The sequence below is a fragment of the Myotis yumanensis genome, unplaced genomic scaffold, assembly GCF_028538775.1.
Source record: "Myotis yumanensis isolate MYYU_CA2020_CCGP unplaced genomic scaffold, mMyoYum1.0.hap1 SCAF_2, whole genome shotgun sequence".
Classification (NCBI taxonomy): domain Eukaryota; kingdom Metazoa; phylum Chordata; class Mammalia; order Chiroptera; family Vespertilionidae; genus Myotis; species Myotis yumanensis.
The window spans coordinates 63514799-63541345 of record NW_027223753.1 but is presented as its reverse complement, the minus strand read 5'-3'; the positions used below and the strand labels follow the sequence as shown (position 1 = coordinate 63541345).

At 43.2% G+C, this 26547-nt stretch overlaps 1 protein-coding gene across 1 annotated transcript in view; it reads right to left on the bottom strand.

The window, feature by feature from the left end:
- Positions 1-4436: 4436 nt before the first annotated feature.
- The window catches only part of DNAI3 (dynein axonemal intermediate chain 3), a 99501-nt gene continuing 77390 nt past the window's right edge, over positions 4437-26547 (bottom strand). The window contains exons 20-23 of the mRNA XM_070405493.1: positions 10936-11140; positions 9083-9174; positions 7878-8000; positions 4437-5733 (exon numbers count right to left, since the gene is read on the bottom strand). Of these exons, the coding sequence (XP_070261594.1) occupies positions 5590-5733; positions 7878-8000; positions 9083-9174; positions 10936-11140 (564 nt within the window). The 3' untranslated portion in view covers positions 4437-5589. The remainder of the gene's footprint in view (positions 5734-7877; positions 8001-9082; positions 9175-10935; positions 11141-26547) is intronic.

Here is a 26547-nt window from a genome sequence, read left to right as displayed (position 1 = left end):
CATTCTACAACACTCCTTGGTGGGTAAAAAGCAATTTGTAACGTTGAATGGTAATTAAACTTAATCTAAATAAATCAAGCATGATTAGAATGATTAATTTTCTGAGTAGCCATGAGCATTTTAAGTTAGGCAAGAAAGAAAGCTATTGTTCAGATTTTAAATACTAAGTCCAATATGTCTGGTCTCACATTAAAATGATCAAAGGCTAATATTAAACTAGGCATGCAGAGTTCCTGCTTAAGTCCTACTTGAGAGGGAGAGATACTGCCATTATTATTCATAATAATAATGTTAATATCCAAAGATTATTGCATAGGACAGACAGGAAACACCATAGTTTCTCGTGTGTGTGTGTGTGTGTGTGTGTGTACCCGAGACCAAGCAAGAAAAGGAGGAATTACATTTATTAAGCACCAACTATATGCCAGGTAATATACACATGGTCCTTGTATGCACTAGGTCTAATTACTACCCCCATTTTACAGATGATATAACTAAGACTCAGGGGACAGGGCAGCTTGCCTGGGGTGAGGAAGTTGGGATTTGGACTCAGGTCTGCTAGGATCCCCAGCTCCCTTTCTTTTCAGCCCATTGCATGCCAGACCAAAAGGTGTAAAGGCAGAAAAGGAAGACCGGATTGACCCCACAGTGCACTCGGAAAGGGGAAAAGGTTGGAGTTAAGGAGGAATGGAAGAGGGCACACCAGTTAATTCCATTTTTACTCATTCTCAATATTCCTACATCTTCAGTCATAGGCAGCTAGCTTCTTAGCTTGAGACCTAACTGTGTTCTCTTCAGGCAGGTCTGGCCTGTCTGCCAAGTGGAGGGTCTGGGCAAGAGGAAAGACGTTGGCTTGAGGAGTTGAAGCGCCTCCGGGAAACCTCATCCCGGGGAAGAGGAGGCGCACAATGTTTACCCGAGTTCCAGCGCCTCAGCATCCAAGGGAAGTGAACCTGCTGAGTGGTCCCAGGCATCCTACCCCGTCCTCTGTCCTTCCCTCACTCCTTCCACAGGCACTAGCCCTGCATACAGGGCTGAAGGTTCCCCTGGCTGCTTCTCTCTCTCCCACCTGGAAGCCTACCTTGGCGTCTGCTTCTTGCAGGACCTGGACTGGCACAGAGGCTTTGCCCAGCACCTTCCCTCCTGTTACAGGCCACCAGGCATATTGAGAGAGGGGGGCCTTGAGTGCCTGGTGGCTGCTGGCTTGTTTTAAAACATATTGGACTCCACCTTCAACCCAGGGACCACAGGACACACCTGGAGGCCCTTTGCAGAAGGATGAGATACCCAATAAGCAGGTGGGGCAGGATCTCCTAAAACTCGGGCTATGGCTGTGTTATGTGACACCACTGGTGGCCACGGGCTGGCGAGCTGATGAGCCCTGGAAAAACTGAGGTTATAAACACACAATGCAAATATCACAGTGAATCAATCATAATTGCTACCATAAGTAAGACAAACCCCATGTTTTCGCTTCCATAGCCAGATTATAATCACGTTGTATTCATAAATTAGGTAAAATGATAGTAAACACATTTACTGCTTGCCATATGCCAGACACCATACTAAACTCTTCATTTGATAACCCTAAGGCAGACCATTATCCATGCTCCATTACCCTCTCCTTCTATGCTAATAAAACCTTGCTTTTGTTTGTGACAACAATGGGCCAGCCCCAGGTGATGGCTTATGTCACGCAATCATGATGCTCCTGTTCTCTGTAGTCCTGGCTTCTTTAGACTGAGGGGTGTCCACTTCTGTCCAGCAGACCTAAGCAGGAGTCGGCCAGGGTGGGGGTGGGCGCTGGGTTATGGAACATGCTTCTCCTGGAAGACTACAGGGCAAAATCCCTCACCCTCTAGGTCAGCGGTTCTCAACCTGTAGGTCGCGACCCCTTTGGGGGTCGAACGACCCTTTCACAGGAGTCACCTAAGACCATCGGAAAACACATATATAATTACATATTGTTTTTGTGATTAATCACTATGCTTTAATTATGTTCAGTTTGTAACAGTGAAAATACATCCTGCATATCAGATATTTACATTATGATTCATAACAGTGGCAAAATTACAGTTATGAAGTAGCAAAGAAAATAATTTTATGGTTGGGGGTCACCACAACATGAGGAACTGTATTAAAGGGTCGCGGCATTAGGAAGGTTGAGAACCACTGCTCTAGGTCTTGGCTTGAACATCACCTTCCCATGAGACCTATCCTGAACACCCTGTTTAAAACTGTATACCTTGGCACATAGTAGGCACTCAACATATCTTTTTTTCTCTTTGAGTGAACACATAAAAACAAAGTAGGGAAAGTCACTGGAGGAAATGCAGAACAGCAAGCACAGATATCCTGGGACAAACACACGCCTGCCATGTGTGGTGAATAGGAGGCCAGCGTGATGGGTGGTGTGACTGAGGGGAGGAGATGAGGGGAGGAGGTAAGAGATGGAGGGTGTCGGCAGAGAGCCTGATCACACCAGGGCTTGCAGGTCACAGTAAAGCCTTTGGCCCCTGTGCCACGCCAGCACGACCAAGGGTGATCCCGAGTGTGGGGAGGTGGGGCGTGAAAGGACTAAGAAAAGACAGACAAGAGAATAATAGCTGGGTTTCGGTGGGACGCTGCCTCCCTGATGAGGAGACAGCACCAGTGCCCACAAGCCGTGTCTTTATTTTATAGCAGATGCCATGAGGCAAAGTAGGGGCGTGATCACGTTGTTTACAGCATTCTCGTGAGTCTCAACCCTACTCAACGACATGCACCTGAACTCTATCACAAGGCAGGTGGGGCCACGTGTTCGGACCATAGGTTCAAGCTCACAACCACAGCCGTTGGCTATAATTGTGCTGGGAGGGCCCTGCCCTCCAGCTGGGACTTGCACGTGGCAGTGAGAGGACTCTGTCCTTTCATTAGTCCGAGGCTTGAACCTGGCCAAAACACTGTAGCCGTGCCCCACAGGCCCCTGCTCTGGGTGCGCTGGGGTGCTGAGGGGGAGGAGGGCAGTCTCTGACTTGCATCTGGAATCACCATCTGGCTGCTGCTGAGAGACACTGGAGTGGGTAACGTAGACGCAGGGAGAAGAGGAAGGGGGTGAGTGTGACAATCCAAGCCAGTGGTGGTGGTGCTAGGTCCATGGTGGCAGCAGAGAGAAGTGACTGGGTTCTGTATATATTTTAAAGGTATAGTCAGTAAGATTTGCTCACAGATTGGGTGTAGATTGGGAGAGTGAGGGAGAAATGAGGCATGACTTCAAGGTTTTTGCCTGAGAAACTAGAAGCAAGGGGATTGTGAGGACTTCAGGAAAACTGGAGTTTGGAGGTAAAATCAGGCACTCGGTTTTGAACATGTTTGAGTTTGAGATGCCTATTGTACATTCCAGTGGAGGCAGTAAGTAGTCAGATGGATATACAGCTATTGATTTTATGGTAGAAGCCCAGGCCAGGGATATAAGTTGTATTTAAAGCTATGAGACTGGATGGGTTCATCCAAGACATGAGTGTGGGCTAAAAAGAAGAAGAAGAAAAGAGATGTTGAAGTGCAAGGATGAGTCCTGGGCATTTCCCTTGTGAGGATGCCAACACGTGCTAGGCACGGCCTTCTTCATGTGCAGGTGCTCATTTACCCAAATACAAATGTTGCAAGGTCAACGTTCTCAACCTGACTCGATAGAAGTGGACCCTGTTGCACAGTGAAAATACACCTGCCCAAAGGCACACAGATGGTCAAGTGCTGCTATCTATCTGACTTCTCTAGTGAATAAAACTTTGAGTTCATTTCCTCTAGCACCTTAACTTACAACCTTGGCATCACCCCTCCCGACCCAAATCAGCCTTTCATTTCTGTTTTCACCTGAAGCTTCAGTACAGCTGTTGGCTATGAGGGGGAGGAGGGCAGTCTCTGACTTGCATCCTAATCCTTTACCTTGAACTTTCCCTACTGTATCCAAATAGGATTTCCTGCCATGAGGCTCTCCCGATTCTAATCCACTTCTTATCTTCATGAATAGAAAGCAGATTGTGCCACCTTCCTGCTCAGTCCTTCTATGCATCCCTCATTACCTGCCAGGCTGTAACCCAGCTTCTTGAGCTTGGTTAAAGGAGCCTTCGCAATCTGGCTCCCACCGACTTTTCCAGTCTCCTCTCCTGCTAGTCTCCCCGCAGCCCCACTTCCCATATCAGTCACTTTTCTGAAATCGAATCTCTTATTGAGATCCACCACACTCTTCCACAACTGAGTTTCACACGCTGTTCCCTTTTCGTGCCCACACTGCTTGACACCCGGGGACAATATTGACTAGAAGACATGATGGTGGGCACTGTGTCTTGTTCCACATATCGAAGTCAAGCTTTCAACTGTTCACCATGAGGTAGATGTTTGTTGTAGGACTTTTAAAATTTTACTTATTTATTATTTATTTTTAAAATATATTTTTATTGATTTCAGAGAGGAAGGGAGAAGGAGAGAGAGATAGAAACATCAATGATGAGCCCTAGCCAGTTTGGCTTAGTGGATAGAGCAGACTGAAAGGTCCCAGGTTCAATTCTGGTCAAGGGCATATACGTTGGTTGTGGGCACATCCCCTGTAGGAGATGTGCAGGAGGCAGATAATCAATGTTTCTCTCTCATTGATGCTTCTAACTCTTTATCCCTCTCCCTTCCTCTCTGTAAAAAATCAATAAAATATATTTTAAAAAAAGAAACATCAATGATGAGAGAGTCTCATTGATTGGCTTCCTCCTGCACACCCCCTACTGGGGATCGAGCCTGCAACTCAGGCATGTGCCCTGACCGGGAATTGAACTGTGACTTCCTGGTTCATAGGTTGACGTTCAACCACTGAGCCATAGTTACATATGTTGTAGGACTTTTTTTTTTTTACATTCCCTGCATCAAGTTAAGGGAAGCCCAGCTTCTTCCCTTCCTTTTGTAGTTGCTAAGAATCTATTGTTGTTTTATCAGGAATGGATATCAAATTTTATCAAATGTGTTCCTGCATCTCTTTGGTATCATACTTTCTCTCCTTTAATCAATCATCAATTTATTTTCTACTGTTAAATTAACTTTATATTTCCTGGATAAAGCCAGCATGATCTTCACACGTCATCCTTTCTTTATGCATATGTTTCTGGATTTGACTCACTAATATTTTGTTCAGCACATGGCCCTACAATCTGTGCAGGGGCCCAAAGGGAGCTCTTTTTGGGGAGGCGACCAAAAGAAACCTGATAATTAGGAGCAAAGTTTAATTTCCACTTCTCTCTGGGGTTGGGGCCATGAATGGCTATTGAGGACCTGGGGTGAGAGGATCTCTGAAGTTGCGTATTTCTATAGGAAAATCAAAGTTCCCTTATCCATAAGTCTCATGCTTGGTACAAAGCTTCGGTACATATTAAAACTAGAAATGATCAAAGCAGATCTTACTAATTGTTATAATTGAAAAGTTTTACTAGCAATGAAACAAAAGCCTGCTATTCGTAAGTGACCCTATTGAATGTTTAGTCTAACAGTCCACCTTACATAAAAGCAATGAACAGGAAGGAAAGGCAGACTCTCTCCCGAAGGCCCCAGACACCCCCAGGAAGGCTCCTACAGCATCTCCACGAATGACAGCGTGTCCGTGACCTTAGTGAGGCCCAGGTTGAAGAGGACGGTCTTTTCCAGTTCCAAGTAGCTCTCGTAGTCCATCTTCAAATCAGCCTCCAGCTGATCTTTTCCTTTCTGATGCGGTTTCTAGGGAGGAGAAAAGCAAGTCATTCCTGTAAGACACTGACAGCTAGAAATACCAGAGGAGGAGAAGGGCCCGCTTTTGAATAGCCAGCCTGGCTGCTCCGGAGGGGTCTGTGGGAGGACCGGGGCTGGGGCGAGGGGAGGGCATCTCTTGCCCCTTCAGCCTCTTTCTGCAGATGTTGCCTCTTCCGGGTTAGAAGGTCCTTGGGCACTTTTGAGCCCAGCTTCTTCCCAAGGGTCTCCTCGGCACCCTCACTCTGCCACCAATAGGAGTTCATTGCCCTTGGGCCCTCTCTCCACCCTTCTCAGAGCTGTTTATGTCAATCTCTTGCCCATAGACCATCCAGCCTCAGGAGTCTAGGCCCTCGTCTCTGGGTTCCCCAAACTCTCCCTGCCTATGCCGCTCTGGTCGCCTGGTAATTCCTGGCCCTTGGGTTTCTCTGGCTCAGCAAGCCTCCTGCCAGGTGTCAGAGGCATCGTCCGTCCTGGCCAGCAGCCCATCTCTCACCGAGCCCAGTGTCGCAGAGGTGGGAAGGGGGGAATGTGTAGCTCTCTGCCACCTCTCTCCAAAGAACATGCCCTCTTTCAGGCTCCTTCCCTTACTTCGTCTGGAGTGTGGGTGACACGAGATGGCAGAATTCCCTTCTAAGCCCCATGCAGATGGCATGGCTTCTGGATCACATGGGAACTGCTACTTGCCCCAGCTTTGGGTCTCCAGCTGAAATTCCAGTTAGGAAATTTCCCATTTCATGTGCTGCTTGAGGCTGTAACTACTGTTACAGAATATTGCCACTTCAGACACTTTAGTAACATTCATGTTACAGTCAAGAAATGAACTGTATCCAGACTCGATGTTTACAAGCAGGTGGGTGCATGATTTCCTCTGGACCCATGGGCTGCAGTGCACAGCCGGATCTCTGGCACCTGGGGGCGCTCAGGAAGACCAGCCTCGCAGGACGGAAGTGTGACGGTCTTCTGCCCTCTGAAATAATACTAGCACTTCCTGTGTGCCAGTTACTGGCTAAGTGCTGTACACATTTTAACCCATTCAATCCTCACTGCAATCCTCTGAGGTTGTTACAGTTTGTGTCCATTTTCCCTTTTATCAGCTGTTGCTTATGAAAAGGTATTTCTGATGAACATTAGTTGTTTATCCTTGGCGACCTTTGCACCTTCTAAATGTAACAGAGGAGCCCTTTAAAATTCATTCACTTAGCCACAGTCCAGTCCAGAGAACATCTGAGAAGTGGTAGCTCTACTTAAAAAAGGGCACGATGTCAGATGGAAATAAAGTCACAAGAAGGAGTTGGAAACGTGTTGGAAACTCAAATGCATGATACTAAGATTATTATAACATTCAGGTGCTTTAAAAGTATTTCACAGGCAAATTATTTTTGTATTATCCACAATTCTACTGATGTGGATAATTAGGGGGCTGCTGCTATGGTATTTAAACCCTCATAATAATTGGAGATCATATCTGGCATAGGGAAAGGGTGGCAGCTTATGTCCCACAACAAAATTTCAACCAATATTTGTGAATGCACACACACACACACACACACACACACGCATAAAAACAAGAGCATTATTTTTGGCTGGGGAAAATAATGAGAAGTTAGTTAATCGGTATTCTTTTATATCTTGTCACCACTAAACAATTTTTGAAATGGGGCCCTCTGCTTTTATTACACGAATTAATATCTATCAATAAGTGATCATGTTGATCCAGTGATTTTCAACTGGTATGCTACAGTAATTTTTAAAACATGCAATACTTGACTATTTAGTCAGGGGCACTGACCTCTTTTCCCTTAGATTATCAAATTAAAAAAACGACAACAGCCCTGCTGGTGTCAATCATTGTATGTATAAATGGTATTTAGACACCATTGTATCTAAAAGACTTGGATGTTACAGACCATTTCAGAAACTTCCATTAGGTAGAATCTTACGAGGTGTCCAACAGTAGTTGCTTACTCATGGTAAGCTAGGAAACTGGAGAAATTTCCTCTTGACTCTCATGAGAACGAGAGAAGAATGTGAAAAGGCATAGTTTTCCTATTCAAATTGTGGAATAAGCCAAACACACATATTTCCACTGGGGTTAGAGAGAAATCAACTTTTGCTTCTGAAATTTAACTTACAACTTTTTTCTTCTCCCTCTCCAGCGCCATTTCCTTCCTTTCTTGTTCACGAATTTTCTTGCGTTGCTCCATATATTCCAGGTGCTTGACTTCTCTTTCAAAGTAATGGTTTATACTTGATGCCTGTTAGAAACACAGGCCTTCAAGTGAGGAGCCCCCATGGACACCCCGCTCCCACTGTGTTTTTTACAAGGCCCTGGAAGAGTTCCTGCTGCCTATAACTCACCAGGCATATTCCCTACTTTGGGACACTGCCCACAGGCCCACTTCCAGGGAAGCTAGCTCCATTTGGGGGCTACTGTGCTAAGTTTTAGGACCCTGCGAATTACAGTATTCCAGGAAGGGAGTGAGGTTGGAAGGAGAGAGCAGCAAAAATTGTTTACAATTTTGTAGAAGGAAAATTCGAGGATTTCTTTTTTCCTTCTTCCTTCCTTCTCACTTCTAACACCGAGGAAAGTTTCATATCATCAACAGAACCTGGAAAACCCAGATGAGGGTATCAATGCAGATCCTAAAGGGCCTGGGAGCAGAGTTCCTGGGCCCCTGGAGGGTTTGACATGTAGGCATAAGAATAGAAACAGGAAAATAGACCAGGTGACCAGGGGAGGAAAAGCTTTTTGCCTGACATTAATGAGGCCGATGTTGTTGGGACTTGCAACAGATTGCAGTCTATATATCTAACGTTCGGTGTATATATACTTACATATTTCTACTTATTGATCTTTTCACAACCTCCTTATTAACATTGCCTGCAGCCCTTGGGTGGTGGGGACGGAGGCGGGGGGGCGGGGGCGGGCAGAATATTGCCACTTCAGACACGCTGCTTGCAGGACACCAGCTTGGGGGAGGGGACGGGGTGGTGGGCAGTGGGAAGAGGCATGCAAACGTCAATGTTCCCTCCGGGACGGGCGTCCCTGAAAGAAGGGTCCCGTGCTTCGGTTACAACCCCAAACAACAGCTTCTGATTATGCACCCTCAAAGTGATTCTCCCCTGAACCTGGGTTCTATTGACTTTGGCCTCCCTCTCATTCTATTTTTGTTTATTTTTCTAGCTTCAAACTCTTTAACTCATGAAGCAGAAATGCATCCCCTTGTTTTTCACTGCTCTCTTACAGCGTGAAAATGCTGTCATTTCTGAACACACTTTTAAGACATGCCACAGTGATACTCCGTCACATAAATCCTCAAAGCCCGAAGTTACTGACCTCATTGGTGGAAGGGTGACTCAACGTCCAAGGGATCTCTAATATATGCAGTGTCCCATAGTAATCGCCTACGGCTATGAACTGCTGCTTCGCTGAAAGATTAAAAATAAACAGGGGGGAAAACAAGTCAGCCAACAGAAAGCTGTCTTAGCGTTTACACATGAACCGTGGCTTGTTCTGTGGTGTCCCAGAGGACCTGCGGGAGTTACAGGGACCTTGGCATCTGCATCAGACCTTCGTGACTGGGGGCCATATTAACATGTATGTCCTGCTTTCCAGTTGATGGGATGAAAGCTGAGACCCTGAGCCTCGGTCAGCCACCCCGCCCACCGCGGATCTCCTTTTCTTGGCCTCTGTGAAAAGCAGCGGTTCTCAACCTGTGGGTCGCGACCCCTTTGGGGCTCGAACGACCCTTTCACAGGGGTCGCCTAAGACCATCGGAAAACACATATATAATTACATATTGTGTTTGTGATTAATCACTATGCTTTAATTATGTTCAGTTTGTAACAATGAAAATACATCCTGCATATCAGATATTTACATTATGATTCATAACAGTAGCAAAATTACAGTTATGAAGTAGCAAAGAAAATAATTTTATGGTTGGGGGTCACCACAACATGAGGGACTGTATTAAAGGGTCGTGGCATTAGGAAGGTAGACAACCACTGGTGTAAAGGGTGTGGCTCCTTGCCGAGGTTGACTCTCTCTGTGGCGGGGCCACTGGGCAGTTGTGGCAAGGAAGCAGGGAAAACACATGGAAAGACTTCCAGGGGAAAATCCTGAGGGCAGTATCCGCAAAGACACAGTAAGGACTGAAGGATACCAGCGTGCAGGTGAATTTAAAAGGCACAGCCAGAACCAGGAGCCAGAATGCACACCAGATTGTTTCCTGTGAGCATTTAAAATGGATGTGAAACACAAATGTGTTTGAGCATTTTAACTTTCCATCTCATCATGGGTTGTTGTTTTTTTCTTCTCATTTTCAGAAAACGGTTCACATTGCCAAATCCTCTACTTATAATCCCTGCAGGTATGTTATGTTTTAGAGCAAAGATAGGAAAACACACTTTGGTGACATATTCCTAAGCAGTAGCCAGACTGTGTGACACCCTAGAAATTCTGAAGGATTGCTGAAACCGGTTTGGCTCAGTGGATAGAGCGTCGGCCTGCAGACTGAAAGGTCCCAGGTTCGATTCCGGTCAAGGGCATGTGCCTGGGTTGCGGGCACATCCCCAGTAGGAGATGTGCAGGAGGCAGCTGATCGATGTTTCTCTCTCATCGATGTTTCTGACTCTCTATCTCTCTCCCTTCCTCTCTGTAAAAAAAAAAAAAAAATCAATAAAATATATTTTAAAAAAAATTCTGAAGGATGAATTTCTCAAGGTATATTTCTGAGAGAGAAAGGGATAGAAAGACCATTCTATGCCTTCAACAACTTTGGAAACAAAGGAAAACTTTTCAAAGAGGCAAATATATTGGATTTATATAGAAAGTAGCGCTGGGTTGCAACAGAGAAATCAGGATAAAGGAAATAAATTATTAGAAGATGAGAAGGATGCTTTGTGTTGTGTGGTTCAAAATCGCCCTCTGCTTGGACACTAAATGTGTCTCAGAAATAACTGTTGATGGAGAAATCAAGTGGGAGAAGCTCAGGTGGTATCCAAGATAGTGCCAGAGAGAAGGGGCACGATGGAAAGGAAAGGGGGACGGAGGGAGAAGGAAGGGAAGGGAGGGAAGGAAACAAAAACCTGAGACAGGACACTGGAGGCCTCCCGGATGATGCCAATGTTTTCCCGAGTTACACAAAATAAACAAAATGACAGCGTGTTTGCTCAGAAAGGACATACCAGTAAAGGCCCAGGGTTTGATGCAGGTGATCATCGTTATACAGATGTTCTGTGACTGGGCTGGTTCATGGGTTTTCTCCAGAAGGTCCCAGATATCGATGTACCCATCTTCTCGGCCAATATAGAAGACGCCGGGCCTCGTCAGGGACCAGTGCCCTGAGGTGTACCTTTTTGGAGCACAGCATGACTGGAGGAGGGGTCCGAACTTGAAGCAAATTTTTAAAAAGACACATTGAAAGCTTGTGTTACTATCGAAGGGATATTCACAATGATTTTAAGTGCAAGTCAGATAGCTATGATCACATAACAGCCAAATCATGCCTATTGGGAAGTTTTATTTCTTTCACTTGTAGGATTTTTATGTAATGCCAGTTCTTTCCTTCCCTGCATTTTTTTATAACACCTTTTTCTTCTTATTTTATTTGCTTTTTAGAAAAGAGCAAACTTTCCTATCAAGCCGTTGTTGGTTTTAATAAATCCAACGGCTATGGAAGTCCATTGCTATTTCTCTGGAGATTGATCAGATAAGTAAAGATTATGAAATTGGCTTATACCTCCTTCCCACGGGAACAACTCTGGTAGCCAAAAAAAGCAAATAAAAAGTCAGTTCTGGCTGTGAGCTGCATGCAATGACTTATAACTACTATTGGGAAGAGATTTTAGACCAGCAAAGCATCCTAAGCTTGTCTTGTCTTTTCTCCACCATGGGGCAATTTGCCTTCTTTGGGAGGTTTTCATAGAGACAGAAGATCAAGATGTGCGTTCTTCCCACTGGCATGCTCCACCTGGCCACCAGGTAGATCACTTATCTATTTACACCTGCAGATGAACTGCCTCACACCTCCAACACATGCATAGGAGCCTTTCCTGTGGGGATGGGAGGATGTCTCAGAGGCATGGACTCCTTAGAGGTGCCACTCCAGACCTGTCCTTGGCCCAGATCCTTCCGTTTCTGTGGATAACCAGGTTCCTGCCCCTGCATAGTCTGTGGATAATCTTGCCTATAAAACTAACACTTGTTCATTGTAAAAAAAAAAAAAAAAGAGAACATATAGAGTACATTGGTATAAAGTAGAGTTCTTCTGTGGATAGGTACTTAAGTAGTTTCCAATCTTTTCAATGAAAAACTTGGACATATATTCATGCAATTTTTTTTTGAGATTTGTGTTACAGTCCTAGAAGTGAAAGTATTGGGTTAAGGAAAAAATATGTATAAAATTTTATATGTATATATATATTACACATATTATTTATTCAAAGAATATATACATTATAGCTGTGAAATAGATATATTGCATATTTTAATAATCTTAAATTGCTCACCAAATGGACATATCATAATGATTTCTCCACACACTTATTTCACTGATCTTTCTCAATCTTTCTAGTTCTTGGCAGCTTAGCTTCCATCAGTCTGAATTCAGGCCCTCTCCTAATCCTCTCCTAATCCTGACCACTAGATTTTCTTGTCTCTGTGTCACTTTGACCCTACACACTTCTGGTCTTCCTGGTGACAGACACTTTAGCTTTTTTACTCCCACTTTCTGAAACTGCTGACATATATCTGGTGCAGAAGAAAAGATTACAGACTTGGAGACAAAACAACAACAAACAAAACAAAACAAAAAAAACCCACAAAAAAACCAACAACAACAAAGCCAAGAGCTGGTTCTTTGAAAGGATAAACAAGATTGATGAACCTCTAGCCTGGCTCACCAAGAAGCAGAGAGAGAGAACCCAAATAAACAAAATCAGAAATGAAAGAAGTGAAATAACAACAGACCCCATAGAAATACAAAGGATTATAAAAAAATACCACGAACACCTCTATTCCAACAAACTGGTCAACCTAGAAGAAATGCACATATTCCTAGAAAAATGTGACCTTCCAAAACTCAATTAGGAAGAATTAAAAAAAATCTAAATAGGCCAATAACAATGGAGGAAATTGAAGCCGTCATCAAAAAACTTCCAGCAAACAAAAGTCCTGGGTCAGAAGGCTTCACAGGAAAGTTTTACCAAACATTCAAAGAAGAACTAAAATCTATCCTCCTCAGACTATTCCAAAAAATTCAAGAGGAAGGCACACTTCCTAGCTCTTTCTATGAAGCCAGCATTACCCTAATCCCAAAACCAGATAAAGACACTACAAGGAAAGAATTACAGGCTAATATCCCTGATGAACATAGATGCTAAAATCTTCAACAAAATCTTAGCAAATCAGATCCAGCATTACATTAGGAAGATCATACTATACCATGACCAAGTGGGATTTATTCCAGGGATGCAAGGATGATACAAAATCCACAAATCAATAAACGCGATATATCAAATAAACAAATGGGCAGATAAAAATCACATAATCATATCAATTGATGCAGAAAAAATACTTGACAAAATCCAACACTCTTTCTTGATAAAAACTCTCAGCAAAGTGGGAATAGAGGGATCATACCTCAACATAATAAAAGCCTTATATGACAAACTACAGCTAACATTATACTCAACTAGAGGCCCGGTGCACAAAAATTTGTGCACTCGGGGTGGGGGGGAGGGGGAGGTCCCCCAGCCCAGCCTGTGCCCTCTCGAAGTTTGGGACCCCTCGGGAGATAACGACCTGCTGGCTTAGGCCTGCTCCCGGGTGGCAGAGGGCAGGCCCAATTCCTAAGTGCAGCCCCTGGTCAGGCTCAGAGCAGGGCCGATTGGGGAGTTGGGGCACCGCCCCATCATGCACAGAGCAGGGCAGATTGGGAGGTTGCAATGCCACCCTCAGTCACGCTCAGGGTAGGGCCAATTGGGGGGTTGGGGCACCGCCCCCTGTCACACTCAAGGCAGGGTCGATGGAGAGGTTGCGGCGCCACCCCCTGTCACGCACAGAGTAGGGCCCATCAGGGGGTTGGGGTGCTGTCCCCTGTCACTCACAGAGCAGGGCCCATCAGGGGGTTGGGGCTCTGTACCCTGTCACGCACAGAGCAGGGCTGATCAGGGGGTTGAGGAGCTCCCCGCTGTCACTCACAGAGTAGTGCCGATAGGGGAGTTGGGGCACCGCCCCCTGTCACACACAGAGCAGGGCGGATCAGGGGGTTGGGGCGCTGCACCCTGTCACACTCAGGGCAGGGCCAATGGGGAGGTTATGGCTCTACCCTGTCACACACACAGCAAGGCCCGTGGAGGGGGGTTGGGGCGCCGCCCTCTATCACCCACAGAGCAGGGCCGATCAGGGGGTTGGGGCGCCGCCACTGTCACACTCAGGGCAGGGCCGATGGAGAGGTTATGGCTCTACCCTGTCACACACAGAGCAGGGCCCGTGGGGGGGGGGGGGGGGGGTTGGTGCGCTGCACCCTGTCAAACACAGAGCCGCAGGGCAATCAGGGGATTGGGGAGCTCCCCCCCATCAGGCACAGAGCAGGGCAGATAGGGAGGTTGTGGCCCCGCCCCCTGTCACACACAGAGCCACAGGGCGATCAGGGGTTTTGGGCGCTGCCCCCTGTCACGCCGATCCCAGTGCCGGGAGCCTCGCTGCTCCACTGATCCCAGTGCCGGGAGCCTCGCTGCTCCACTGATCCCAGTGCCGGGAGGCATATTACCCTTTTACTATATAGGATAGAGGCCTGGTGCACGGGTGGGGGCTGGCTGGTTTGCCCTGAAGGGTGTCCTGGATCAGGGTGGGGGTCCCCACTGGGGTGCCTGGCCAGTCTGGGTGAGGGGCTGAGGGCTGTTTTCCAGAAGCGAGTGACTGAAGCTTCCAACCGCTCCTTGTTTTCTTTTTTTTTTTTTTTTTTTTAATTCTGGGTCAGCTTTAGCTCTGAGGCCTCGCCGCTGAAAACATCGATACAATGTTGCTAAAGCCCGGCTGAATGAAAGCCGGTTTCTGGGCTTTTGTTTATTTTCTTATTTGCAACATAGTAGATAGTTGCTTAGAGTTGCAACTGAGAGGCCGGAAAGTGAGGCGGGGAACGTTGGAGTCTGTAGTCACTGAAGCAAGCGAGCCTCATGTTCGCTTCCAGCTGCCTGGCTGCCGGCCGCCATCTTGGCTGACAGTTAATTTGCATATACTCACTGATTAGCCAATGAAAAGGGTAGCGGTCATACGCCAATTACCATGTTTCTCTTTTATTAGTGTAGATGGGCAAAACCTAAAACCATTTCCCCTAAGAATAGGAACAAGACAGGGATGCCCATTCTCACCACTCCTGTTCGATATGGTACTGGAAGTGCTAGCCATAGTGATCAGACAAGAAGAAATAAAAGGCAGCCACATTGGAAATGAAGTAAAACTCTCATTATTCTCAGATGACATGATATTGTACATAGAAAATCCTAAAGACTCCATCAAAGAACTACTAGATTTAATAAATGAATTCGGCAATGTAGCAGGATACGAAATTTACACCCAGAAATCTATGGCTTTTTTATACACCAATAATGAACTCACAAAAAGAAAAATAAATCCCATTCACCATTGCAACAACAACAACAACAACAACAAAAATTAAGATACCTAGGAATAAATTTAAATAAAGTGGTAAAAGACCTGTACTTGGAAAACTACAGGACATTAAAAAAAGAGATAGAGGAAGACATAAACAAATGGAAGACTATAGCGTGTTCATGGATTGGCAGTATCAACATCATTAAATGTCCATACTACCCAAAGCTATCTACACATTCAATGCAATCCCCATTAAAATGGCATATTTCACAGACCTAGAACAAAATCTCCAAAAATTCATATGGGATAAAAAAAGACCCCGAATAGCTGCAGCAATCCTGAGAAAGAAGAACAAAGGTAGAGGGATCACAATACCAGATATCAAGCTCTATTACAAAGCCAATATTCTCAAAACTGCCTGGTACTGGCACAAGAACAGACATATAGATCAATGGAATAGAATAGAGAACCCAGAAATCGACCCAAGCCATTATGCTCAATTAATATTTGACAAAGGAGGCAAAAGCATACAGTCTCTTCAATAAATGGTGTTGAGAAAATTGGACAGATACATGAAAAAAAAAAATGAAACTAGACCACCAACTTACACCATACACAAAAATAAACTCAAAATGGAGAAGAGGACTGAAATGTAAGGTGGGAAACCATAAAAATCTTAGATGAATCCATAGGCAGAAAAATATCAGACATATGTCAAAGCAATATCTTTACTGATACAGCTCCTAGGGCAATGGAAACTGAGGAGAAAATAAACAAATGGGACTACATCAAAATAAAAAGCTTCTTCACAGCAGAAGAAACCATCAACAAAACAACAAGAAAGCCCACTGCATGGGAGAACATATTTGCCAATGTTATCTCTGTTAAGGGCCTAATCTCCAAAATTTATAGGGAACTCATACATCTTAACAAAAGGAAGATAAACAATCCAATCAAAATTGGGCAAAGGACTTAAATAGACACTTTTTGAAAGTGGACATACAAAAGGCCAAAAAAGATTAGGGAAGCAAGATGGCGGCGATATAGGCAGACGCGTCCCAGGTCTTGTCCCGGAGCAAACGGAGTAAGCAGCTGAAACTAATAACACCCACCCCGAATTGGCAAATTTACTCAGCTGGTGAGACGGCTTGCAGCCTGGAAGGGCAGACCTCCCCTGGAAAGGTTAAAAACCAGGGATCTGGGCAGGAAAGTTTGCCAGACCTGAGCCCAGAGGGTCGGAGGGAGACCGCATGGCAGACAGCCGCGTCTCTTGGGACAGACACAGACCCTGACCGGGGTAAGGAGTTCCGCGGGTTTGCTGGCGCCAGGAGATTTGAGATTTGGATTTTGTGATTGCGGAGAACTGAGACTAAAGGGGGCATCCTGAGGAACTGATCAGACCGTGCAGTGCCCATAAGAGAGGAGCGTTTCCCAGACCATGCAGTGCTGGTAAGAGGAGCGTTTCCCAGACCGGTAAGAGGAGCGTTTCCGCGGCCGGCCGGCGTTTGTCTGTTTCTTTGTTTTCACTGAACCCTGCTCATAGGACAGTTCGGATACAGACACTCACCTGTGCTGAAGAGAGGGTGAAGGTGCAGACGAGGGGAATCTGGGGAGAGGCTGAGGAAAGAGGGGGAGCCGGAGGAGGTGGCAGCGAATTGAGTGCTGAGACCCCCCTGGGCCCAGGACTGGGGCAGCCATTCCTCCAGAGGGTGGAATTCCTCCCCCCAGCCCCCCAGGCAAGGAGCACAGCCACACCCAGATTCCACCCTGTATGAGATAAAGGACTAAAACAAGCTGATTAGTCCCTGGGAGTTACCAGGGTCTGGCCTATAGAGGGATTTTCAGTCCCACCAACAACACAGAGCAGGGTAAGGATTAAAAAAGGATAGAGAAGCTGTATAGCCTCAGAGGCCAACCCAAAAACACTGCCACCCAGAGGTTGAGCCACAAACTGACTCTTAGGGGAATACAAATTAAGGCAGACTGGATCACAAATACGGTCTGCTTTAAAATCAGGACTGTGATTTACAACACGGAGGAACAGTGTAATGCAGGCAACACTCTCCTAAATACCTGGCAGGACCAAGGCGAACCAGGCTGAAGAGTAGAAGAACCGAAAGACCATCACTACTGCAAATTTTTTCTTTTTCTTTTTCTTTTTAATTTTTTCACCTTTTTACTAAGAAACCAATTTTTTTTTTTCTCTTTTTCTTCTTTTTCCATCACCTGATTTTACCCTTTCAATTACCACATTTTTATTTTTAACCAGTATTATTACTCCTACCATTTTACCATTTTTTAAAGTGCCATTTTATTTTCTCTTTATTTTCTTTTGGGATTAGTGTTCTCCATTCTATTTTCATCGTTCCTTTAGCATTAATTTTCCCTATCTCAATTCCACCTCTTTGCTAAAACCCTCTTCCTTACTTTTCCCCTTTTGGTGTCCTGTTTCTCTTACCCTATTCCTGCTCCAGACTTTCCCAATTCCCTCTTTTTACCCCCTGTCTAATTCCACCCTACTTATATATCCTATTTCCAATCTACTGCTCTAAATCCTTATACACCTATTCTTTATCCTTCTTCACTTTCCAACCATTTTTTTTTCTCTCTTATCTTTCTATTGTTTTCTTGATTGTTGAATATATTGGGCTTTTTTTTTTTTTTTTTTTTTTTTTTTTTTTTTTTAATTTGTTTGTTTGTTTTGTGTTTTTTCTTCTTTTTTAGGACTGGTTGTGAGGTTGTTTTTCTTTTTCTTTTTCTTTTTCTTTTTTTTTTTCTGCTGGTTTTTCCCTTCCCTCCCCCACCCCACCCCAGCTATTTTTGTGCTTCTGTTTTCCCTTACCCCTCTGGATATTATTGGTGGTTTGTAGTTTGCATTCATCTCCAGGGATCTGTTGCTGGAATTTGTTGAGATTAGTGGCAGTTCTATTGGAGTTTGCTCCTCATACGGGGAGTCTCTTCCCCACTTCTACTTCATTCTCTTTTTTCGCTCTCTTTTTTCCCCCCTCTTTTTTCCCAATTCTATTTTTGCACTCCTTTTTTGTTTGTTTTTTTCTTATTTTTCTTTTCTGTTCTCTCTTTTATCTTCTTCTCTTCTTTCTCCCTTATCCCCTAATTCTCTTAATTCGGGTGGTCACCTTTATTTGGAGTTATTAATATTGTGAATATACTTGTGTTCAGTGCCTGGTACGTTGTGCCTTGCTCTGTTGTATTTTGTGCCTTTAAATCAACGCAGCAGATCCAAGCAACAGCAGCCCCCTGATCACCGCAGCCTCCTGATCACCACAGCCTCCTGATCACCACACCCTCTGTCTGTGGAACAGCAACTGTACGTGAAGCCTCCCCCCACCAGCCAGAAGAGCCAACACAGCTGTGAACAACACCCACCAGAGGAGCTGCTGCCAACTGGAAAGCAGCTGCTACCGCAACCGTCTGAGCAGCAACCACAACCCAAGGAGCCCCTGCCACCCAGGGAGCAGCCACTGAACACCTCAACATCTACATATGTCAGCGAGATCAAACATGGGTAGGCAAAGAAACCCCCAAAGGAAAGAAAAGGAGGACTCGCCAGAAAAGCAGCTAAGTGAGACAGAGATATGCAACATGACGGAAAAAGAATTCAGAATAAGGTTCCTAGAGTACATGCACCACATGTTCAAGAAGCAAGAAGAAACAGATGAAAAACTCAACTACTTATGCAAGAAGCTAGAAGAAACAGATGAAAAAATCAACAACTTAAGTAAGTCCCAAGAAGAAATGAAGAGTGACATAGCTTCAATAAAAAACTCCATTGAAAGTATCAACAGTAGACTGGGAGAAGCGGAGGACCGAATTAGTGAATTAGAAGACAAGGAAGCAAAACACACTCAAACTGTACGGCAAATGGAGAAAAAAATTAAAAGACAGGAGGAGAGCCTAAGGGAGCTTTGGGACAACATGAAACGAAACAACATACGAATAATAGGGGTGCCAGAACAACAGAAAGATGAACATGGATTAGAAAACCTATTCGAAGAAATAATATCAGAAAACTTCCCTGAGGTGGGGAAGAAAAAAGTCACACAAGCCCAGAGAGTCCCAAACAAGGTGAACCCGAAAAGACCCACACCAAGACACATCATAATTACCATGGCAAATGTTCAGGATAAAGAGAGAATCTTACAGGCTGCAAGAGAGAGACGGAAAGTAACATACAAGGGATCTCCCATTAGATTATCAAATGATTTCTCAACAGAAACACATCAGGCCAGAAAAGAATGGACGGAAATCTACAAAGTGATGCAAAGCAAAGGACTGAATCCAAGAATACTCTATCCAGCAAGGCTATCATTCAAAATTGAAGGGGAAATAAGAAGCTTCACAGACAAAAAAGGGCTAAGGGAGTTTATCACCACCAAGCCAGCCATGCAAGAAATGCTAAAGGGACTGGTGTAAAAAGAAGAAATATCAAGCTCAGAAAGAAAACAGCCACACACACACACACAAAAAGAAATGGCTACAAACAAATACCTTTCAATAATAACTTTAAATGTAAATGGACTAAATGCTCCAACCAAAAGACATCGAGTGGCTGAATGGATAAAAAAACATGACCCATACATCTGCTGTCTACAAGAGACCCACCTCATTAGAAGGGACTCACACAGACTGAAAGTGAAGGGATGGAAAAATATCTTTCACGCAAATGGAAAGGAAAAGAAAGCTGGGGTAGCAATACTTATATCTGACAAAGTACATCTCAAAGTGAAGGCCATAACCAGAGATAAGGAAGGCCACTTCATAATACTAAAGGGATCAATACAACAAGAAGATATAACCCTGGTAAACATATATGCACCCAATGCAGGAGCACCCACATACATAAGAAAACTTCTGGAAGATATCAGGGGAGAGATCGACAACAATACAATCATAGTAGGGGACTTTAATACACCACTGACATCACTGGATAAATCCGCTAGACAAAAACTCAGCAAAGAAACAGCAATCCTAAATGACTCACTAGATCAGATGGACTTAATTGACATCTTCAGAACACTTCACCCCACAGCTGCGGAATATACATTCCTCTCAGGTGCTCATGGGACATATTCAAAAATAGACCACATATTGGGTCACAAGCAAAGTCTCCACAAATTCAAGAAGATTGAAATCATAAAAAGCTTCTTCACAGACCACGATGGCATAATGTTAGAAATAAACTACAATAAAAACAACCCAAAATACTCAAACACTTGGAAGCTGAATAGCATGTTATTAAATATTGATTGGGTTACCGATGACATCAAAGAAGAAATTAAAAACATCCTGGACACTAATGACAATGAAAACACAACAATCCAAAACCTCTGGGACACAATGAAAGCAGTCCTGAGAGGGAAGTTTATAGCTCTACAGGCCTATCTCAAAAAACAAGAAAAAATGGTAGTCAATCATCTAACTCTACAACTCAAAGAATTAGAAAGAGAGCAACAAGAAAACCCCAGAGTGAGCAGAAGGAAGGAGATAATAAAGATTAGAGCAGAAATCAATGACATAGAGACCAAAAAAACAATACAGAAAATCAATGAAACCAAGAGCTGGTTCTTTGAAAGGATAAACAAGATTGACAAACCCCTAGCCAGGCTCACCAAGAAGCAAAGAGAGAGGTCCCAAATAAACCAAATCAGAAATGATAGAGGCGAAATAACAACAGACCCCACAGAAATACAAATGATTGTTAAACAATACTACGAGCAACTCTACTCCAACAAACTGGACAACCTGGAGGAAATGGACAAATTCCTAGAAAAATACAACATTCCAAAACTCAATCAGGAAGAATCTAAAAACCTCAATAGGCCAATAACTATGGAAGAAATTGAAGCAGTCATCAGAAAGCTTCCAGCAAACAAAAGCCCAGGGCCAGACGGCTTCACAGGGGAGTTCTACCAAACATTCAAGGAAGAACTAAAACCTACCCTCCTCAGACTACTACAAAAAATTCAAGAGGAAGGAACGCTTCCAAGCTCATTCTATGAAGCCAGCATCACCCTAATACCAAAACCAGGTAAAGACATCACAATGAAAGAGAATTACAGGCCAATATCCCTCATGAACATAGATGCCAAAATCCTCAACAAAATCTTAGCAAATCGGATCCAGCAGTACATCAGAAGGATCATACACCATGACCAAGTAGGATTCATCCCAGAGATGCAAGGATGGTACAACATCCGTAAATCAATAAATGTGATACATCACATAAACAAATTGAAAGAAAAAAACCACATGGTCATATCAATTGATGCAGAAAAAGCATTCGACAAAATCCAACACCCATTTTTGATAAAAACTCTCAGAAAGGTGGGAATAGAAGGATCATACCTCAACATAATAAAAGCCATATATGACAGGCCCACTGCCAACATCATACTCAATGGACAAAAACTAACACCATTTCCCCTAAGAACAGGAACAAGACAGGGATGCCCACTCTCACCACTCCTGTTCAACATAGTACTGGAAGTATTAGCCATTGCAATTAGGCAAGAAGAAGGAATAAAAGGCATCCAAATTGGAAAAGAGGAAGTAAAACTGTCCTTATTTGCAGATGACATGATATTATACATACAAAACCCTAGAGACTCCATCAAAAAGCTACTAGTCTTAATACATGAATTTGGCAATGTAGCAGGATACAAAATTAACCCCAAGAAATCTGAGGCATTTCTATACACCAACAGTGAACTTTCAGAAAGGGAGATCAGAAAAACAATCCCATTTACCATCGCACCAAAAAAATTAAGATACCTAGGAATAAACTTAACTAAAGAGGTTAAAGACCTCTACTCAGAAAACTACAGGACGTTGAAAAAAGAGATAGAGGAAGACATAAACAGATGGAAGAACATACCATGTTCTTGGATTGGTAGAATCAACATCATTAAAATGTCCATACTACCCAAAGCAATCTATACATTCAACGCACTTCCCATTAAAATACCAATGGCCTTCTTCAAAGATCTAGAACGAACTCTCCAAAAATTCATCTGGAATAAAAAAAGACCCCGAATAGCTGCAACGATCCTGAGAAAGAACAAAGTAGGTGGGATCTCAATGCCAGATATCAAGCTGTATTACAAAGCCACTGTTCTCAAAACTGCCTGGTACTGGCACAAGAACAGACATATAGATCAGTGGAATAGAATAGAGAGTCCAGAAATTAGCCCGAACCAATATGCTCAATTAATTTTTGACAAAGGAGGCATGAACATACAATGGAGCCAAGATAGTCTCTTCAATAAATGGTGTTGGGAAAATTGGACAGACATATGCAAGAAAATGAAACTAGACCACCAACTTACACCATACACAAGAATAAACTCAAAATGGATAAAGGACTTAAATGTACGACAGGAAACCATAAAAATTCTAGAAGAATACAAAGGCAACAAAATCTCAGACATATGCCAAAACAATTTCTTCACTGATACAGCTCCTAGGGCAGTTGAAACTAAAGAGAAACTGAACAAATGGGACTACATCAAAATAAAAAGCTTCTGCACAGCAAAAGAAACCATCAACAAAACAACAAGAAAACCCACCTCGTGGGAAAACATATTTGCCAACGTCATATCGGATAAGGGCTTAATCTCCAAAATTTATAGGGAACTCATACAACTTAACAAAAAGAAGATAAACAATCCAATCAAAAAATGGGCAAAGGATCTAAATAGACACCTTTCAAAAGAGGACATTCAGAAAGCCAAGAGACATATGAAAACATGCTCAAAGTCACTAATCATCCGAGAGATGCAAATCAAAACAACAATGAGGTACCATCTCACACCTGTCAGAATGGCCATCATCAACAAATCAACAAACGACAAGTGCTGGAGAGGATGTGGAGAAAAAGGAACACTTGTGCACTGCTGGTGGGAATGCAGACTGGTGCAGCCACTATGGAAGGCAGTATGGAGGTTCCTCAAAAAATTGGAAATGGAACTCCCATTTGACCCTGTGATCCCACTACTAGGAATATATCCCAAGAAACCAGAAACACCTATCAGAAAGGATATATGCACCCAGATGTTCATAGCAGCACAATTCACCATAGCTAAGATCTGGAAACAGCCTAAGTGCCCATCAGTAGATGAATGGATTAGAAAACTGTGGTACATCTACACGATGGAATACTATGCTGCTGTTAAAAAGAAGGAACTCCTACCATTTGCAACATCATGGATGGAACTGGAGAGCATTATGCTAAGTGAAACAAGCCAGTCAATGAAGGAAAAATACCACATGATCTCACTCATTCATGGATAATAAAGACCATTACAAACTTTTGAACAATAATAGATACAGAGGCAGAGCTGCCTCAAACTGATTGTCAAACTGCAGTGGGAAGGCCAGAGAGAGTTGGGGGGCAGGAGGGAGGGGAGTAAGAGATCAACCAAAGGACTTGTATGCATGCATATAAGCATAACTAATGGACATAAGACACTGGGGGGTAAGGGAGGGTAGTGGTTTGTCAGGGGCGGGGGGGGGAAAAAGGATACTTATGTAATACCCTTTGTAATACTTTAAGAGGAAAATAAAAAAAAAAATAAATAAATAAATAAATAAATAGATTATTAAAAAACAAACAAAAAAAAAAACAAACAAAAAAAAAAAAAACAAAAAAAAACAAAAGGCCAAAAAAACATGAAAACATGCTCAAAGTCACTAATCATCCAAGAGATGCAAATCAAAATGACAATGAGATACCATCTCACACCTGTCAGAATGGCTATCATCAACAAATCGACAAACGACAAGTACTGGCAAGGATGTGGAGAAAAAGGAACCCTTGTGCACTGCTGGTGGAAATGCAGACTGGTGCCGCCACTGTGAAAAACAGTATGTAGTTTCCTCAAAAAATTAAAAATGGAACTCCCATTTGACCCAGTAATCCCACTTCTAGGAATATATCCCAAGAAATCAGAAACACCAATCAGAAAGGACATATGAACCTCTATGTTCATAGCAGCACAATATACAATAGCTAAGATTTGGAAACAGCCTAAGTGCTCAACAGTAGATGAGTGGATTAAAAAACTGTGGTACATCTACACGATGGAATACTACGATACTGTGAAAAAGAAAAAACTCTTACCATTTGCAAGAGCATGGATGGACATGGAGAGCATCGTGCTAAGTGAAAGACGCCAGTTGGAGAAAGACAAATATCCCATCATCTCACTCATTTGTGGGATATAATTAATAACTCAATGTGATGAACAAAAATAGATCTAGAGACAGAGAAGCATTGAATAGTCAAACTTCAGAGGGAAGGCAGGTGGGGTGGGGCCTAAGAGATCAACCAAAGGACTTGTATGCATGCATATAAGCATAACCAATGGACACAGACACTAGGGGGGGTGAGGGCATGTGCTGGGGGGTGGAGATGGCTAGGGAGAGGTCAAGGGGAAAAAAGGAGACATATGTAATACTATATATAATACTTTAAACAATAAAAATTTTAAAAAAATTAAATATCTTTAAAAAATAATAACTTTTACTGATTTATTAGAGAAAGAGGAAGGGAGAGAGAGAGAAACATTGATTGGCTGCCTCCTACACACACCCTACCAGGGATTGAGCCTGCAACTTGGGCATGTGCCCTGACAGGGAATTGAACTGGCAACCCCTGGTGCAAAGGATGACACCCAACCAAGTGAGCACCACTGACCAGGGTTAATTATTATATTTTAAGGGAAAGAAAAATGCAAATCAAGTCAGCTGGTATATATATATAAAATAAAAGCATAATATGCTAATTAGACTGGATGTCCTTCCAGACAAAGCCAAGGCTGGGAGGGAAGCCTGGGTCCCGAGTGCCAGAGGGAAGCTGGTGCTGGCAGCCAGGGGAAGGAAGGCCTACTCTTGCATGAATTTCGTGCATCGGGCCTCTAGTGCAGTGATGGTGAATCTATGAACTCATTTTGGGTGACTCGCATCAGCAGAGACAAAAAATTGCATAATTCAAATATTTGTCTCTCACAACCGCCAGAGTTGGGCATCACTCGAGTAATATTATTACTCAAGCTACTCATGATCAATAATGCAATTCTAAAACCGGATGTAAACATGTACATCGGCGTTGCGTAGCAAAGATACATAGTGAAAACATCCAAGATACATTGTTTCAATATTGACATTAATATAAAAAGGTTAAGAAAGAGATTAATCTTTACTCATGACATTTTATTTTTACTCGAGTGACAAAATGCCCAATTCTGGAAACAGCCTCATTATTGTCAACATATGCCTCGGTAAGCTTCCCGTGCGTTCGGGTGCATTCGGCAAAGGGACGCACTTGATCGCCATGTTCGTTAGGAGACAGGAGTGGGAGGGTTAGAAGAAAAAGATATACAGTGCTCGATGAGACATTCTGCATGTCGGATAATTGATTACAGCACCATATATTTGTTACACATACTATCTTTGAATTGTTTTGCACCAGGAGTCAGAGCAACAACACTGCAAAAAGTTAATAGGTAAGAAACCTATCAACCTTTTATAAAAAACGCTGCGATTTATATTTATTTATCTTTGCAGCCTTGTGATGGAGAATCAAAAAATAAAAAAGCAAGATTGAATGATAAAGGAAGTGGAAGTAGTAGTAGCCGACCCTTTCAAGACATATGGACCGAGATGTACGGGATTGTCGACAGTAACAACAGGTCATTGTGCATACTGTGTAATGAAACAGTAGTAAGCAGAATGTGGAATGTAAAGAGACATTTTGAAACTAATCATTGTCAGCTCTTAAAAAAAAGTATCGATGAAAGGAAGGAATACATTTCTAGGCAGCTACATCTCTATAAAAGTCAATCAAATTCCATCATTAAATTTGTAAGATGCTCTACAAATTTAACATCAGCAAGTTACTGTATTGCTCACTCCATAGCACAGCATGGAAAAGCCCTCAGTGACGGAGAATTTATTAAGGAAACATTTCTAAGATGTGCACCAGCTTTATTTCACGATATGAAAAATAAAGATGATATTATTAAAAGAATTTCTGAGTTACCACTCAGTAGAAATACTATTAAAGACAGAATAATAGATCTTAACAAAAATGTACAACAACAAAAAAAGACAAATAGTTGTAAATATTTTTTTATTTCTCTTGATGAAACTACTGATGTCAC